Genomic DNA, 14,156 nt, shown 5'->3' with positions numbered 1-14,156 from the left:
CTCAATAAATCAGTTCAAAACAACCAATTTATTTGAATATTGGTCACCTGAAAATAATTGCATTGTGATATGGTGCTACAGGTCAATTCCAAATATTTATTCAATTTCTGTGTTTGTTTAAGTGTTTTGTCTCATTGGCCTGCGCCCTTAATTCCTCTGGTTTTCTTTCTTCATTATCTGGACATCACTTTATAGCAGATTGATGATGTCAATAGTTGTCTTATTTAAGTTTCCAAGGGGAGTAATGTTACATTGATTTTTGTTTGCATGTTCCCATAATGTGAAATTGAGTTTACTTCTCCAAATCATTTAACGAGCCAACCCTTGAAAGTCAATTACAACAGAAAAATGTTCCTCTATTCTCGGTTGAAACATTTATAAGATGAAGGACTCTGAGTCTAAATACTGATCTAACCAAGTTTAGGAGATTCCATTCACTAAAGTATTTATGTAATGAAGGTAGTCTTCATACTATTGTTTTTTCAGACATTTTGGTTAGCTATTTACTCCTTAGATTAGGTGAGTGTGACATCTCATTTAATTTATCCTCCATCTGGATTTGTTATTCTCTTTCCAGTCTTGCTTTTTCCAGCCTTGCTTTTCTCAGCCTTGCTTAGTGCTTTCCTTTATGAGCACTTAACATGAGCAAACCCAAGAGAAATGGATTTTATGTTAATAATTTAGTATTATTATTTCTTTTTTTTCTGAATATAACTGAACCTGCCAAGTGTATTTTGATTAGATTTTCTTTTGGTTAGATCTTCTGTTAGCAAAGCTAATTGTCATTTTGAAAACATTTTAATGTGTCAACACAGCAAGCTATAGAGTTAAAAAATATTCTTTAAACAGCTGTATTGCGATAGCCATTCAGAAGTTTTTCATGTTTCTGCATGAAAACATGTAACAAATAAGATACCAAATTTAGATAGTGTTCACTTGTGAAACAGCATCTTCACAAGTCATGTTTGGCTCCCACATCTAGTAAGGTTCAAACTATAATATGCTGGAAAATACCTATAAACTTCCAGTATAACAGCCATCACTAAGTTTAGAAGCTGTTTTTAATAAATTCCCCTATTTCTCAGTTTTATTATTCTGTCAGTACTGCAGTTTCTTTCTGCATGTTGGTCTTCTGAAATAGTTCTTTTGAGGTTTGGTGGATTTTGTTCTGTTTTGTTTTGTTTTTTAATCTAAGCTATTTAGGAAAAAATTGCCAATCCACTCACTGCTGACTTAACCTCACCTTTGAGAAAGCAGTTTGCAGGAGATTTTTAGAGTGGCAGAATTAAGTTTTGGTTTTGTGGTATCTCCGTGCTAAATTCTCATGGGAGAGTAGAAGCTAATTTGTGAAATGTACCTATAAAGAAAAACATAATTAAAGCCTGATTTAGAATCCATAAAAGCCAGGGAAAGAGTGCAAGTGAATTCATTGTCTTGGAAGCAAGTCTCTTGGGGGCATTTTGTTGCTGTTGTGTCATTTTGTATTGAAATATTTTTCAGAAATTCATCAGCAAAGAAGAAAGATTTTTTTTTCCTGCAGTTTTTAGCACCAGAACATCACTCATTCCTTTGTATGTTAAATCCATATTTGCACCCAGTAATATTTTGAGTACAAATATCTGTGTCCATTATGGTCCAATATTATAGTTGTTTATAAAATGTTAACTCTATAGCGATTGGGTCTGGTGGGGTTTTTTCCTTTGTTTTTGTTTTGGGGGATTTTTGTTTGTTTGGTTGGTTTTTGGAGTTTTTTGATGTGCTGAATAAAACCATATATATGTATCTTAAATGCTGGAGTTTTCATTCCTATCATGTCACAAAGTAGTAATAGAATTTTAGCCCCTCTAAGGACAAGGACGTGCAAATTCAATAATTTCAGCATCTGTCAGGGTAGTGGAGGGAGAATGTAAAAAGTATAAATGTCAGCCTTCCACTCATCCAGTCACAGTAGTTTCCAGATAAACAATACCAGATTTAAGAACTCCCAGTAAGTAGTGTTAACCAAGAATTTATGTGAGAAACATTGAATATAGGACAACATCTAAAAATCTAGGAAATCATCCCCAAAGCTGACTAACAATTTGCTTGCCTGGTTTTCTGTCATCTTATTTTCCTTTTCTCATACTAATTACACCTTTACCTATATTTTGGAATGCCATCCACTTGAATGTCTAAAATTGTATTGCATGTAACTTCATGAAAATTTAATTAATATTCATTCGAATTTGAGCATTTAATCTTCCAGTATTATCATGTGGCTCTTTGTGTTTAGCCAAACCTGCTGTAGTTTTCTTGCAGAGCACTGTGTCTCCTCCTGAGTGCAAACAGACCCAAATTCCTCCTCTTTCCTCTTTGTTGCACATCCTCTGGTCTTTGCCAGACAGCTTTCTGTTAGGCAGCAGCCATGTTGATGTGCACGCCCTGCACAAAGTTTTCTTCATGAGATGTACACTCAGCTAACTCATAGATGCATCTGTCTGCCCTCCATGTCCTCTTTTCCATGTGAAGGAGGCACACATGCAGGCCAGAAGGGATTCCCATATGGCTTTCAGGATAGGATGACAAAATACTGAAACAACATTTCAAGAAGAGTATGGGATTGTGACACATCTCATTGACCGCTGACTATGGTCTCTTTCTTTTTTACTTCAAAAAGTAAGCTCTGGTGGCTGTTTTGTTTCTCTTTTTCAGTCATCCCTAACAAACAGTGACATCATCTTTGTGAAACTGCATGCCCCTTGGGAGGTCCTGGGCAAATATGCTGAACTAATGAATGTAAGAATGCCTTTCAGGTAGGTGTAGCTGCATTTTGTCTCAACCTCCAAAGCCACACTATACTGTAAAGTTAATGTGGTAATAACACCAAAATGCCTGTAGAAAAGCTCTTCTACAAGATACCACACACCTTTAGGAAATATAAATGGAGTTCCTTAGATACCACATGCATTGCTGTTTCTTGTTAAAGCCTACAATTTCGGTACCATACTGGTTTGAGATTTAGATGGGCTGTAGCAGTGCAGCTTTTTCATGGGGTATTTTGTCCTCAGGCCCTTTAACCCCTTCAATGCTGGAGCCCCCTGCATACTTGTGCGCTGCTGTTTTTTAAATGGACATTTCATTGAAATCAATGGGAGGTCAAGAAGATCCAGGTACGTAAGGCAGCACAGAAAGTGCATGTCTGTTTGACGTATCTGGTATGCACCTGTAAATTGCTTGTATAGTATGTAGTTAGTATCCCATAAATAAGTGTAAATAGGTATCTCATCTCATAGGAAAACAATTTAGGCTATGAATGCTTTTTTCTGTGAAGAAAATGGAGAACTTATATGAAATGCTACTGATAACCAGATTAACTCCACATTGAAATTCAAGTTCTTTTTTATAATTGATTAAATATTGTTTGCATATTGGGCTATGAAATTTTTTATGTAAAATATTGCTTTTATTCTGCTGGTTATCAGAACTCTTAAAGTAGCATTAAGACTTCCACTGGAACTGACCACAACCCATGAACTGAGAGACCTTGACTCTTCTTTCAATTAGCAGGGTTTGTAATATAAAGCTCCATTGATTTTAATGGAATTACTCCTGAACAAGAAAAGAATCAGACCCAGAATATGCAACTCGTGAGCTGGTGCCTTTGTAGGATTCCTTCTGTTTTTTCTTACCTAAGTATGAAAAATGCCTCTGATATGAGACACTCTGTAGCAGTAGAGAACTCATAAGGTAAAATGGATATGTATTAAGGACAAAATTGCAGGCTTATTTTGTATTTATTTTGTTTTGATTTTCACAGCAAATCTTCAATTGCTCTTCTTTATGCTTCTGTTGCTAAAGAGAAAATTCTCAAAGCAAGTCATTGGAAGATAGGAATATTCTTTTTTTAAGTGTTCCAGCCATAGAAACAATTCATTAGGCCAAAAGGGTGCCTTCTTTGACTTCTGTGGCATTCCCTGTGATGGACCTGCTCTGGCAGTGGAGTGAGGTCTCATGATTCAGAAATACACCAGGAACTCTGAATTTAGTCATGGAGCAGCTTATTCTTTCCTGATCACTCAGCAGATAGCAAAGTAGGTGTCATACAGATTATATAGAAAGCTTTGAAAATACTGAGGTTTTCTTGACCTGCTTCAGGATTGTGGCTTCATTCTTTCCACATCCATAGACAGAGAATTACTACAGCATTGTTAAGAGGAAATCATGGTAATTCACTAGTGACTGCTGGCCAGGTTATTTAATTTTTTCTTAAAAACAACGGTACAGTTTAACATTTCAAAAGAATTTTACAAAGTGTCCACAAGTCTAAATGGTATGTTCCCAGATGGCTTTGTCTAAGTCCTTGATTCAACAGCTGCTGATTGCTTATTGCTCCTGATTATTCAGGCTGGAATTGTGCAAGGTCCACACATCACTGAATGAAATCCTTGTTGTTTCAAAGCAGGAGGGGAAAAATGGTGGATACCTCTGAATATTGGAAGCAAAACCAAGAAGTGGATGGTATCTTCAGAAACACTTAGCTTTGACCTCTCTCTGCTGAGAAAGGTTGAGCAGAGCAAGACATTGAGTATATTGAGTAGAGCAAGATAAATAACACTATCCAAAAAAGGCTGACCAACATGAAATAGTTTTAAAAATTTTACTTCACCAGCATGATATGGACTCTAATAACAAAAATGTTCAAAAGTTCTGAAAATTAATCTGGAATGCTAACCAATTCTTTAAATTATTTGTAAAGCATTAGTGTTGTCTTATTTTAGAGGATTTCCAAGGAGGTTTCCAAGGCACCAACAACATTCCTACACTACATCTACTACAATACTTAGAACATGTGTGGTGTAAGCCTCCATTTTCCAGAAGTGGTACAGTTCTGCATTACACAGTGGAACCTCTCAGAATACAGAGAAACCACCTTGATTTTGCAATCACCTTGAGGGGATGACAAAGTCAGCCTCTGGAGAAGGAAATCAGAGTTTGGTCAGGCACCCAAATTTTCCAGAAAGGAATATGAGTCCCAAATCCACACTCAAGAACCCTCAGATTTTCTTAACTCTCGTGAAGATGAGATCTCTGTGCTGAAGGCAATGTGTCAGATCCTAGTAGCTGTGGTATGATAGGCATCTATGAGAAGAACAAGAGCAGCCAGCCGGGGAGAGGCCCAGGACGTGGACTCCCTGTCCTGGATCTACACGTGATGGTCAGGGGCTGCTCTGCACTGCAGGGCTGGTCAGGAGGCAGGTTGGGAGTGGGTTCAGCATGTGTCTGCTCGTGTCCCCTTGTCTGCTCACTTGCTCATCGTTTGCTCTCACACAAGCTTATTGCACTGACAACAGAAACCAGCCTGAATGAGGGGCAGAGGGAGTGGCTGCACACGTGGCACTTGAGCACATGTGCATTTGCTTGTGTAGCCTATATTCTGTTTCAAAGGATGTTATCCCAACAGGAACCACAGACCCCGCTCTGTACTGCATGTGTTACAGCATATTGCAGCATAAGGTACAGCTTTCCTGGCTTTTCTAAGTGACTCCCCCTTGTGTTTCACCAAATGCAGCTTTAATAACTCACTAGTAGATGTCATATAATTAATCCATACTTGTGTCAGTCCTATGGAATTCCTTCAACAGTTTATGAACTCTGAAATAGAAACATCTTCGAATCCCCATCTTCCAGGCATGACAAATAACAGAAAAGGAGGAGACAGTGGGAAAATGATGATCTTCTGGCAATTCTAATGCCACCAGTGTCTGTGTGGCTTCCTGTGGCGGTTCTGTTAATCTCTCTTTTAGTCTCTTCCTCCACCTCTTACAGGCTTCTGTCTTCAATCTCCTTTCCTTCCTTGCTAGTTCATACTGTAACTGACGATGGGTTTTCTTCTCGACTGGCTTCATTTTTGCTGTTCTTCCAGGAGAAAAATCTATTACCTGCATCGCCGATACAAGTTCATGAATAGGTGAGTACAGCTCTCATGCCAGTTTATGCCCATTTGGACCAGTAACAAAAATAATGGTTAAAGTCAAGCTGGATGGAAAAGTTAATCAGTTGTGTTTGTAGAAATTATAAAGGGAGTAGTTACATACTAGAACATCTACAAAAATAACCAAACAGAAGTTGCCTTTTTAAGGCATCTGCATTGTGAAAGAAGCAATTAATTTTATCAGTTTTGCCTTTTTTAGGAATAAAAAAATATTTTTCAACTGATGGAGTCTTTAAAGAAACAGATGTTAGGGCAAATGCTGTACCTCTTTCTTTCCATGTAGCTCATTAGGGAGTTTCTTGGGGTTAGAGTACCACAGTTACAGGGGGTTTTCCATTTCCATGAACCCTGCTTACTTGTAACAGTGATGGCATTATTTATTTATTGCATCCTCCATGGGGATGCTTAGTACTTTGTTGATAGATAGAAAGCCAATGAACCAAGCTTGAGAGATGTGTATTTTCCAAGAATCTTTGAAGTGCTTTCACTCAATTATTAAATACCTTTAACGTTATGCTTGATGTCCAGGTTATGTCTGACTTCAAGCAATGAAGCTCTTTTCCTGCAGCAGTTTGCATTTTCTTTTTGATACCTTGGAAAATGAAATGAAAATATCTCCAAAATGCCTAAAAACTGTACAGACTTGGCAAAACCAGATCATTTATATATGTACAATTATCTCTCTCACTGTATGTGGTATTTAATGCCATGGTACTCTTGATGCAGTTTCCAAAGGAGTCAGCCCCTAATCTACTCTTTTACTGAGGTCAGTGGAAATATTCCCAAGAACCTCTAAGAGAGAAAAATTAAATTTGAAATACCAGCATTTTGGAGTAAACAGCCGTACCATTTTGCACATAATGTCAATATATTTACATCCATGGGATGATCACTCTGCAGTATGAGCATAATAAAAAGCACTTTGGATATTAAGTTATGTCAGAGTGTGCTGGTAACTTGACAGCACCAGCACATTATGGAATTTGCCTTTTCACATTAATAAGCACCAAATGAGCCCTTTGTGGAGTTGAGACATTTTATCCCTCTTTGGCACACAGTAATAAATGCACACAAATCTTCTAAAACTTCTTGATGCTGCCTTATTTTCCATTCCCACCTTACAATAGATGCTATAGCAGCTGTTAGCTTTGGAATTGGTCTTGTGAAATGGCTGCTTTGACTAAAGCAATAGATAGGAAGGAGAAGGTGAAGGTTCCAATTATTTATATGTGTTATACGAAGTTTTGCTTCACATTCATTTTCTTATGAGTCAGGATGCAATTTGAAGTCAGGATGGGAAGAGGTATGATCTTTTTCTGGTATTTAGCTCCTGAGTGATGAGAACACTAAATTCAGTTTTTATATTCAGGTCTATAAATAGCTACTTGAGGAAGAAAAGCTGTAACTGAATGGCCCTAGAGGGGAAAAATAAAACATATTCAGCTTTATTTTCACCTATGTGAAACTTAGATATATGGCTTCAATAAAAGTATCTATTTCCTCTACTCATAGTTCAGTGTAGATTGCAAGTACCCAAAGCCTTTCTTCATTTTTTGAGTTAATCCAAAGTTATGTTGACATTTGCGCAAAATTTATTTTAGAAAGGACTTTAGAGCAGGTCTCTTGCAACTTGTGAACCTGACTTGAATTTTCTCTCTGAAAAATTCTGGTGATCTCAACACTTCAAATCACAAAACTTCCCTACTTTATAGGAAAGAAAAGGTATCAGACGCCTTATAGCACCTGCATCATGGTTTAAAACTAAACTAATAGAATAGCTAGCACCACAATATGCATAAAGTTCTATGAAAGCTGACCCACTCATAAAAATCAGTCCAATTCAAAACCTTTTTTTCTTTTCCTGATTTTTCTTTGAAAAACGTTTCTATCCCTATCCTACTTTATGGTGAGAAAACAGTTTCATTTAAATTTTTTGAGAAACTCTTTGTGTGAGTTAAACACAATATGTATCTTTAGAAAGTGGGTGCTAAATAAAGGCTAGGCTTAGAGAGCAGGGGCAGGATTGAAGTGGTAGACACTCCGTCTTTGAGGTACCGTGTGAAGCAGCTACCTCTTTATCACTCCATCACCCAGTTGTTCCTGAGTAGGTCACACTGCTTTCTAAACTACGTTCCCCTATTCAGCTGAGTGTGGGGAAAATGAGGCATGGATTAGCCTTGAAGAAATGATAAAAAAATATATTTTTAACCCTTGTGTCTGTACTTGTTAGCACCAACCCCACCCTTTCAGTTTTTTCCTTTTGCGAGATGATCCTGTAGAGTACAAAACCTGCACTGCCGACTGACGGCACTGTTGGAATGAGCTGGAGGAAATTTTAAAACTCGGTTATTTTTCTTTTCCAAGGAGATATCTAGGGGGCTTGCTTTCCCTGCAGGAGGCTGTACTGCATGTTCTGTGCTTTGCAGTAAGGTTTTGCAACCTTCTCTGACCCGTTTGCCAGCAGGCTGACTGAGCATGCCAAGTAATCTGAGTCTTGGGAATGGCAAACCACTCGAATTCTGGGTACACTCCGTGAGAAGCCAGCATGAATAATGCATTGCTGTTAAGTGGGGAAAGCACTCAGTCCCCTTGTGCTGTGCTTGTGTGGTGTGATAAACCTGCAGCAGGCAGTATCTCAAACTCGCACATTGACTTGCAGCATGAATGGGAAAGGATTGCAGATGGGCAGGGGTGTTAATTGCTTAGAGAATTCAAACGAGTTTAATTAACAGGAATGGAACAGGATATTTAGAAACACCCTCTTCCTAATCCCTCCTCCCTTTTCCATACCCCGACAAGCTAAGCCTGTTGAATATACACAGGGCTTACTGAATTTACAGGGGGAAAACCAGAGGCCAAAGGACAGGGATTTCCCCTGAACTTACTTTCCCTTGGCATCTCTATCTGCCTACACAGACTAGCTCAAGGCTGTCAGGATGCTGCATCTGGAGAGTTACAATGGATCAGGCCCTTTAGAGCCCTGGGATCTGACATCTCACCTGCATTCAGCACAGACATTTGCAAACCACCTCCTCCTGTGCTCAAACTGCTCAAACTCAGTGCAAACACTGCCCATGGAGAGGTTATGATTAATTAAGTAATTAAATCTTATATTAAGTTTACATGCATATTCCAGTTTTCCCAAACAGTCCTGATGATAAATTTGCACACAAATGCAACATCTGACACCCCTTGCCCCATCATGCTATTCCAGATTGGAAGTGCAGAAATGAGACTTTAACAGGTACAGCTGATTTATTTACAATTTTGAAATGTGCACATGTTTTAAAATAAGCATTAGCTTCCTTGTCCAATTTAAAACCTGGTGGAAGAAGGCTGACTATTCCAGGAAAAACTCTATGAATTTTAAATGACAATATGTAACATTTTCACATCACTTCCCCATATATTGCTGCCTGGATATGGGTTGTCCTCCCTCAAATTGGCTGTGCAGAGGTACCAGCATTTGCTGGTCTTAAGAGTTCTTATGTTGGCTGTTTCAAAAAAAAACCCCAAAATAACCAAACAACAACTACAAAAAAAAAAAAAAAAAAAAAAAAAAAAAAAAAAAAAACACAAAACAAACAAACCCCTCAACCATATTTCCAGTCCTTGAGTTTCTTTCAGAACTGAGCTTTAAGTTCAAAGGAAGTAAGGGAAGTAAATTCTCATCCTTTAGCTCCACTTCTGGAAACATTCATCCAGTGACTGTAGTATGGGCACACTCCATAATTTGTAGTCCATGATTTTTGCAGGGATCAGTGGTTAGGACTTGGAGCAGGAGTCACTGTGCTAAACACAGCTTTCTTAGGAGCTTTTCATTATAGCATTCTAGTATGGATTTGAATTTGGTTTCGATTGCCTTCTCCAAAGAGTTCTGGTTGTTCCCCTCATTTCACTGTGTATCTTTGCATGAATGCACCTGTAGTTAAATCTGCCCTTTATTCAGCTCAATCACTGTTTGTCTTCACCTTCCAAATGTAAGAATCTGCATAGCAGTCACTTGTTAGCTCATACACCCAGAGTTCTGGTTTCATGGAGGTTGTAGTGTTGCAAGAAACAATGAAATGAACAAAGTAGCCTATTTTGTAATAGGATCAATTGCAAAGTAAGAATCCATATGGAGAGCAGTAATGGCCTGTAACTTGCTGGGTTTAGCTGCCAAAGATTTTTGTCACAATCTCTACTGTTCTAATGTTTAGATGTCCAAAATCTAACATTTCTTAAGCCTGAATTTTAAACTAACTAAAAATGAGAGAAATAAAGATTTAGAGAACATGCCAAGCCCTCACTGGGTTTAATAAGATTTATGGCAGCATGTACCATCAGTGTTGCTTTTCTGATGAGACAAAATAAATGCTCCTCTGCAGAAAGCTGGTTATGAGTAATCGAGTTCGGCATATGTAATTTGGTCTGCCTCAACAGAAGTCAAAAGACATTGCACCTTTCCTAATTGTAAATATTTAGTGTCCTGGTTTGACAACCTGTACTTCATAATGCAGTGGAAAAACCCATTATCACAAACGCTCATACTTATCATGTGCTGCAGGATCGAGAAACAGATAAGCAGGTTCCGAGGATGGCTGCCCAGAAAGCCAATGAAACTGGACAAGGAAACACTGCCAGATCTGGAGGAGAATGACTGCTATACTGCTCCATTCAGCCAACAAAGGATCCATCAGTGAGTATTCTATCACATCTCAGTGGCAAGGTGAAAACTTTTCCTTCTGGATTCACCTGGGAAAAAATTGATTTCTTTGTTCATGTCTTAAAGACTAGTGCCTTCATATTAGCCCTTTTTCACAAAAAGGGAGAGATAGCTAATCTATGTTTCTATTAACTAAAAGTCCAGCTCAAAGCTAAGGAAATCAATGGAAAAGTTCTTTTTAATTCACTGGAATTTCAATTACATCCTTCAAGAGATCAAATGGCTATTTTCTCTCAGGTCAGAATCGCAATTGTTCTTTTTCACTTAAAGATGTGATTAAAACTTTTCTCAGCATTCCTTATGTCTTTAGCATAATCAAAACAAGTCCTTCATCACTGATTGTTGAAATACTGATACTTGCATTTCATTCCTAGTTATGACTGTAGAACAAACAAAACTCTAAAGAAAACAGACAGTGTCAATTTGATTGCATTTCTCTTTCAATTTTACAGAAGCAAAACTCCTTGCAAAATGGCAGTGTTCAGACAGTGTTTAGACCTAGCAGTGACACTTTTCCACCAATAGCACCAGTGTTGGACAAATGTCAGAGAAATCGCTTGGGCAACAAGAAGCCTTTATTCCCTTGCAAAATGCAGAGCAGAAAAAGTCCCACATAACTTCCATAACTCATATGAAATTTAAGGGATGTTAAATTTTTGATGTCTTATGGGTAGTTACAGTGTTTGTGATATGGGAAACAGTCATTGGCTGAGAGCAAAGCCACAAAGATTAGGCAGCACTGTTGAGGGTACTAAAAGAAGACAGAGAACGAATTATAGATTGCTCCAAATTCTGAAATATGTGGTTTTATTCAGGGAGAAGCCAGGTTGATAAAGCTCTGAAATACCTCATTTTGAATGAATAATTTTTCAGGGATTTGATTTACTAGCTGCAATAAAAATGAGTAAAATAAACCTCTGCCACAAATGGCATCTTTCCAAATACAGCAGAAAAACAAGAACAGGTGCAAAACTCCAGGGAAATTTCAATAGAAGTCTGTTTGATACAGAGATGGGTCAGTTATTGTGCCCTGCAAGAGGAAGAGCAGGGCACAATAACTGACCCTCAAAATTCTCAAAATTAGTTTGAGAATAGACTAGTGATACTAAAACCTAATAAATTGGGATGTCAGCATTAATGTTTTTCTTACCATCAATATTAACTGCTAACTTCCCTTAAAATTACTGCATGTGGGAAAGGGGTTGGTAGTTTGTTCTGAGAGATTTTTTTTGTGGCTGAAAGGAGAATTGACATTTATGAAGAGTATTTTTAGAGTTTGTTTTTTTTCATTCTTCTGCCTTGCTCATGTTCATGTTGGTAAACTGGCAGGAGAGTTTATAAGAAGTGTTAGTTTCATTAACACTCCTGCTGTTGTTTGATGCTTCTTTTACATCATGGCAGCCTTGGAAATTTTACTCCCTGGCAGACCTAACATTCTCTGCTTAGCTTTCTGTGTGTAGTCTTCCTATCCTTTTGTGTAGGGGTTTATAAAATGTTGGCTGAGCTGGCCTCCTTCTCCCAAAAGATGCTGGCTCTGACAGCAATGGTGTTCCTATCATGCTTCAGCCTGTTTCCCATGCCTGGCTTGTTTTGTTTCACTAGAATTTTGAAATACAGTGACTTGTTCAATATTTTTCTACTGAGTTGCATGCAGGTATTTCAATTTTTTTAAACCAGAGACTCACAATATTGTTTTAGGAATGTGAAGATAAATGATTACTGAAATTCTTGAGATGCTGAAAAGAAGAATTGCCATCTACAGTAATGTTATGATAATTTAGCTTGCATTTTGTCAGTGGTAAGAAAAGTCCATACATTTTGATATTTGGGGTGGTTAAGGTTTTGCTCTCACCATATGACTAATTCAATGTAATTACACTGGAGGCTACAAACTTGGCTTGGGTGGTTGCTTGTGGAGTTCAGTGTTCCAAGACCACATCATCCTATAGTCTAGAAGAGCAGTGATGATTTCTTTCCTGCTCTGGGGCCTTTAGCTGTGACTCTGCCTCCTCTTCCATCACACAGTTGTGCCAAAACTGATTCAGAGAGAGCAGTACAGGACTGGAGGGGTCCCAGTACCACACCAGCATTCAGCTAGCTGACCTCAGTGTTGTTTAAGACTTTTCATTGAACATATGGCCATTTTTTGAGCAAAGCAAATGTTTGTAACTCGTTCAGTTCTTGAAGTCCTCAGAGAATGCAGAATAAATGCAAGTTTTTTAGTCCTTTTGCACTGTAATAAGGTCATAGCTGAAAAAATGCCACCAGTGTCTGCTTTTTGTCAGAACTTATGTACAGATTTTGAGTTTTAAGTTTACAGTAGAAGCCATACAATTTTCCTGCAAATCTAGAATCTAAGTGAGAGGAAGAGATGAGTAGGAAGTACATTAAACTATTCTTTGAGAAATACCCACAGGAGCCTAAAATATATAATCAGTCTTTTAATTACACTGATGAGGATTTTTCTGGCTATTGTACAAGTATTTCTGGAGAGCAAGATATGTACTTTTGGCAGTTGAAAATATTTCAGATTTCTGTGTTGTCATAAATTACCGTTTTTCCAAGATATGCTTAATGAAGGCCATGAAGTAAATCACTCACCATTACAACCATCTTGAAAGCATAAAACTCCATACCCTTTGTTTTCAGATAAGATCTCCATTGCCTCACAGTAGATTTTGCCACATATCCTACCTAGAGGCTGCCAAATTCTTCCTTTTTTCCTGGTTTCATGTGCTTTGCATTTTCTAAAATATTATGCCTTAAATATTCATATGAGCTTGGCTGTATTTGAAATACTGCAATTTGGGTCTAAAATTCTTTATTTTTTCCTTTCTTCATAGCATCAGATGTCTTTAACATCACCAAATAACAGGCAGTTTATCTTTTGTGATCTAGCCTTAATTTCCACATAGAGGGCTCCAGTCTGATACAGATTTTATATGATCTGAGTAGAAACTTCATTTGTGATAGTTTCTTTTAAAAGCATGGAAAGACAAAGAACTGACAATACTTACAATTTGGTGTCTGGGGAGGAAAATAATTAAGAAAATAACCTTACCAGAGCTAATTTCCATAGGAAATAATATTTTTTAAATATTGATATACAAGGAGTATAAGCAATTTTAGTAGATCATATCAATAGACTTTTTCTTTCTTGCATTTTTCTTTCCCATTCAGATGAAAAAAGGTCAGATGTGGAGAAATTCAGCTTTCAAAATAAAATGAAGTTTGTTTTAAGAGGCACAGCTAGCCATCTGTCCTTTGTCCAAAACTGGTACAGAAGAGAACACAAGAATGACATTTGTAAGATGTGCCTCTAATTTTTGCAGCACAGCTTCAGGTTTTCTTTTAAAGGCATTATGGCATACTTCATAGGGTATATCACAAAATTGTCAGTGAAAGGGAAGACCAAAATTAATCTTATTTCTTCAGGAATAGAAAATCTCTTTTTGGAGGAAAGAAGTTCTGCCAAGC

General features: G+C 37.6%; 1 protein-coding gene across 1 annotated transcript in view; it reads left to right on the top strand.

The window, feature by feature from the left end:
• Window positions 1-14,156, top strand: part of ANO4 (anoctamin 4) — a 118,041-nt gene that overhangs the window by 48,146 nt on the left and 55,739 nt on the right. The window contains exons 5-8 of the mRNA XM_058805155.1: window positions 2,692-2,792; window positions 3,048-3,149; window positions 5,903-5,947; window positions 10,521-10,652. Of these exons, the coding sequence (XP_058661138.1) occupies window positions 2,692-2,792; window positions 3,048-3,149; window positions 5,903-5,947; window positions 10,521-10,652 (380 nt within the window). The remainder of the gene's footprint in view (window positions 1-2,691; window positions 2,793-3,047; window positions 3,150-5,902; window positions 5,948-10,520; window positions 10,653-14,156) is intronic.

This window comes from Ammospiza caudacuta, chromosome 5 (genome assembly GCF_027887145.1).
Source record: "Ammospiza caudacuta isolate bAmmCau1 chromosome 5, bAmmCau1.pri, whole genome shotgun sequence".
NCBI lineage: Eukaryota > Metazoa > Chordata > Aves > Passeriformes > Passerellidae > Ammospiza > Ammospiza caudacuta.
Note: the sequence above shows the minus strand (reverse complement) of the source record. Positions and strands in the feature narration are given on the sequence as shown.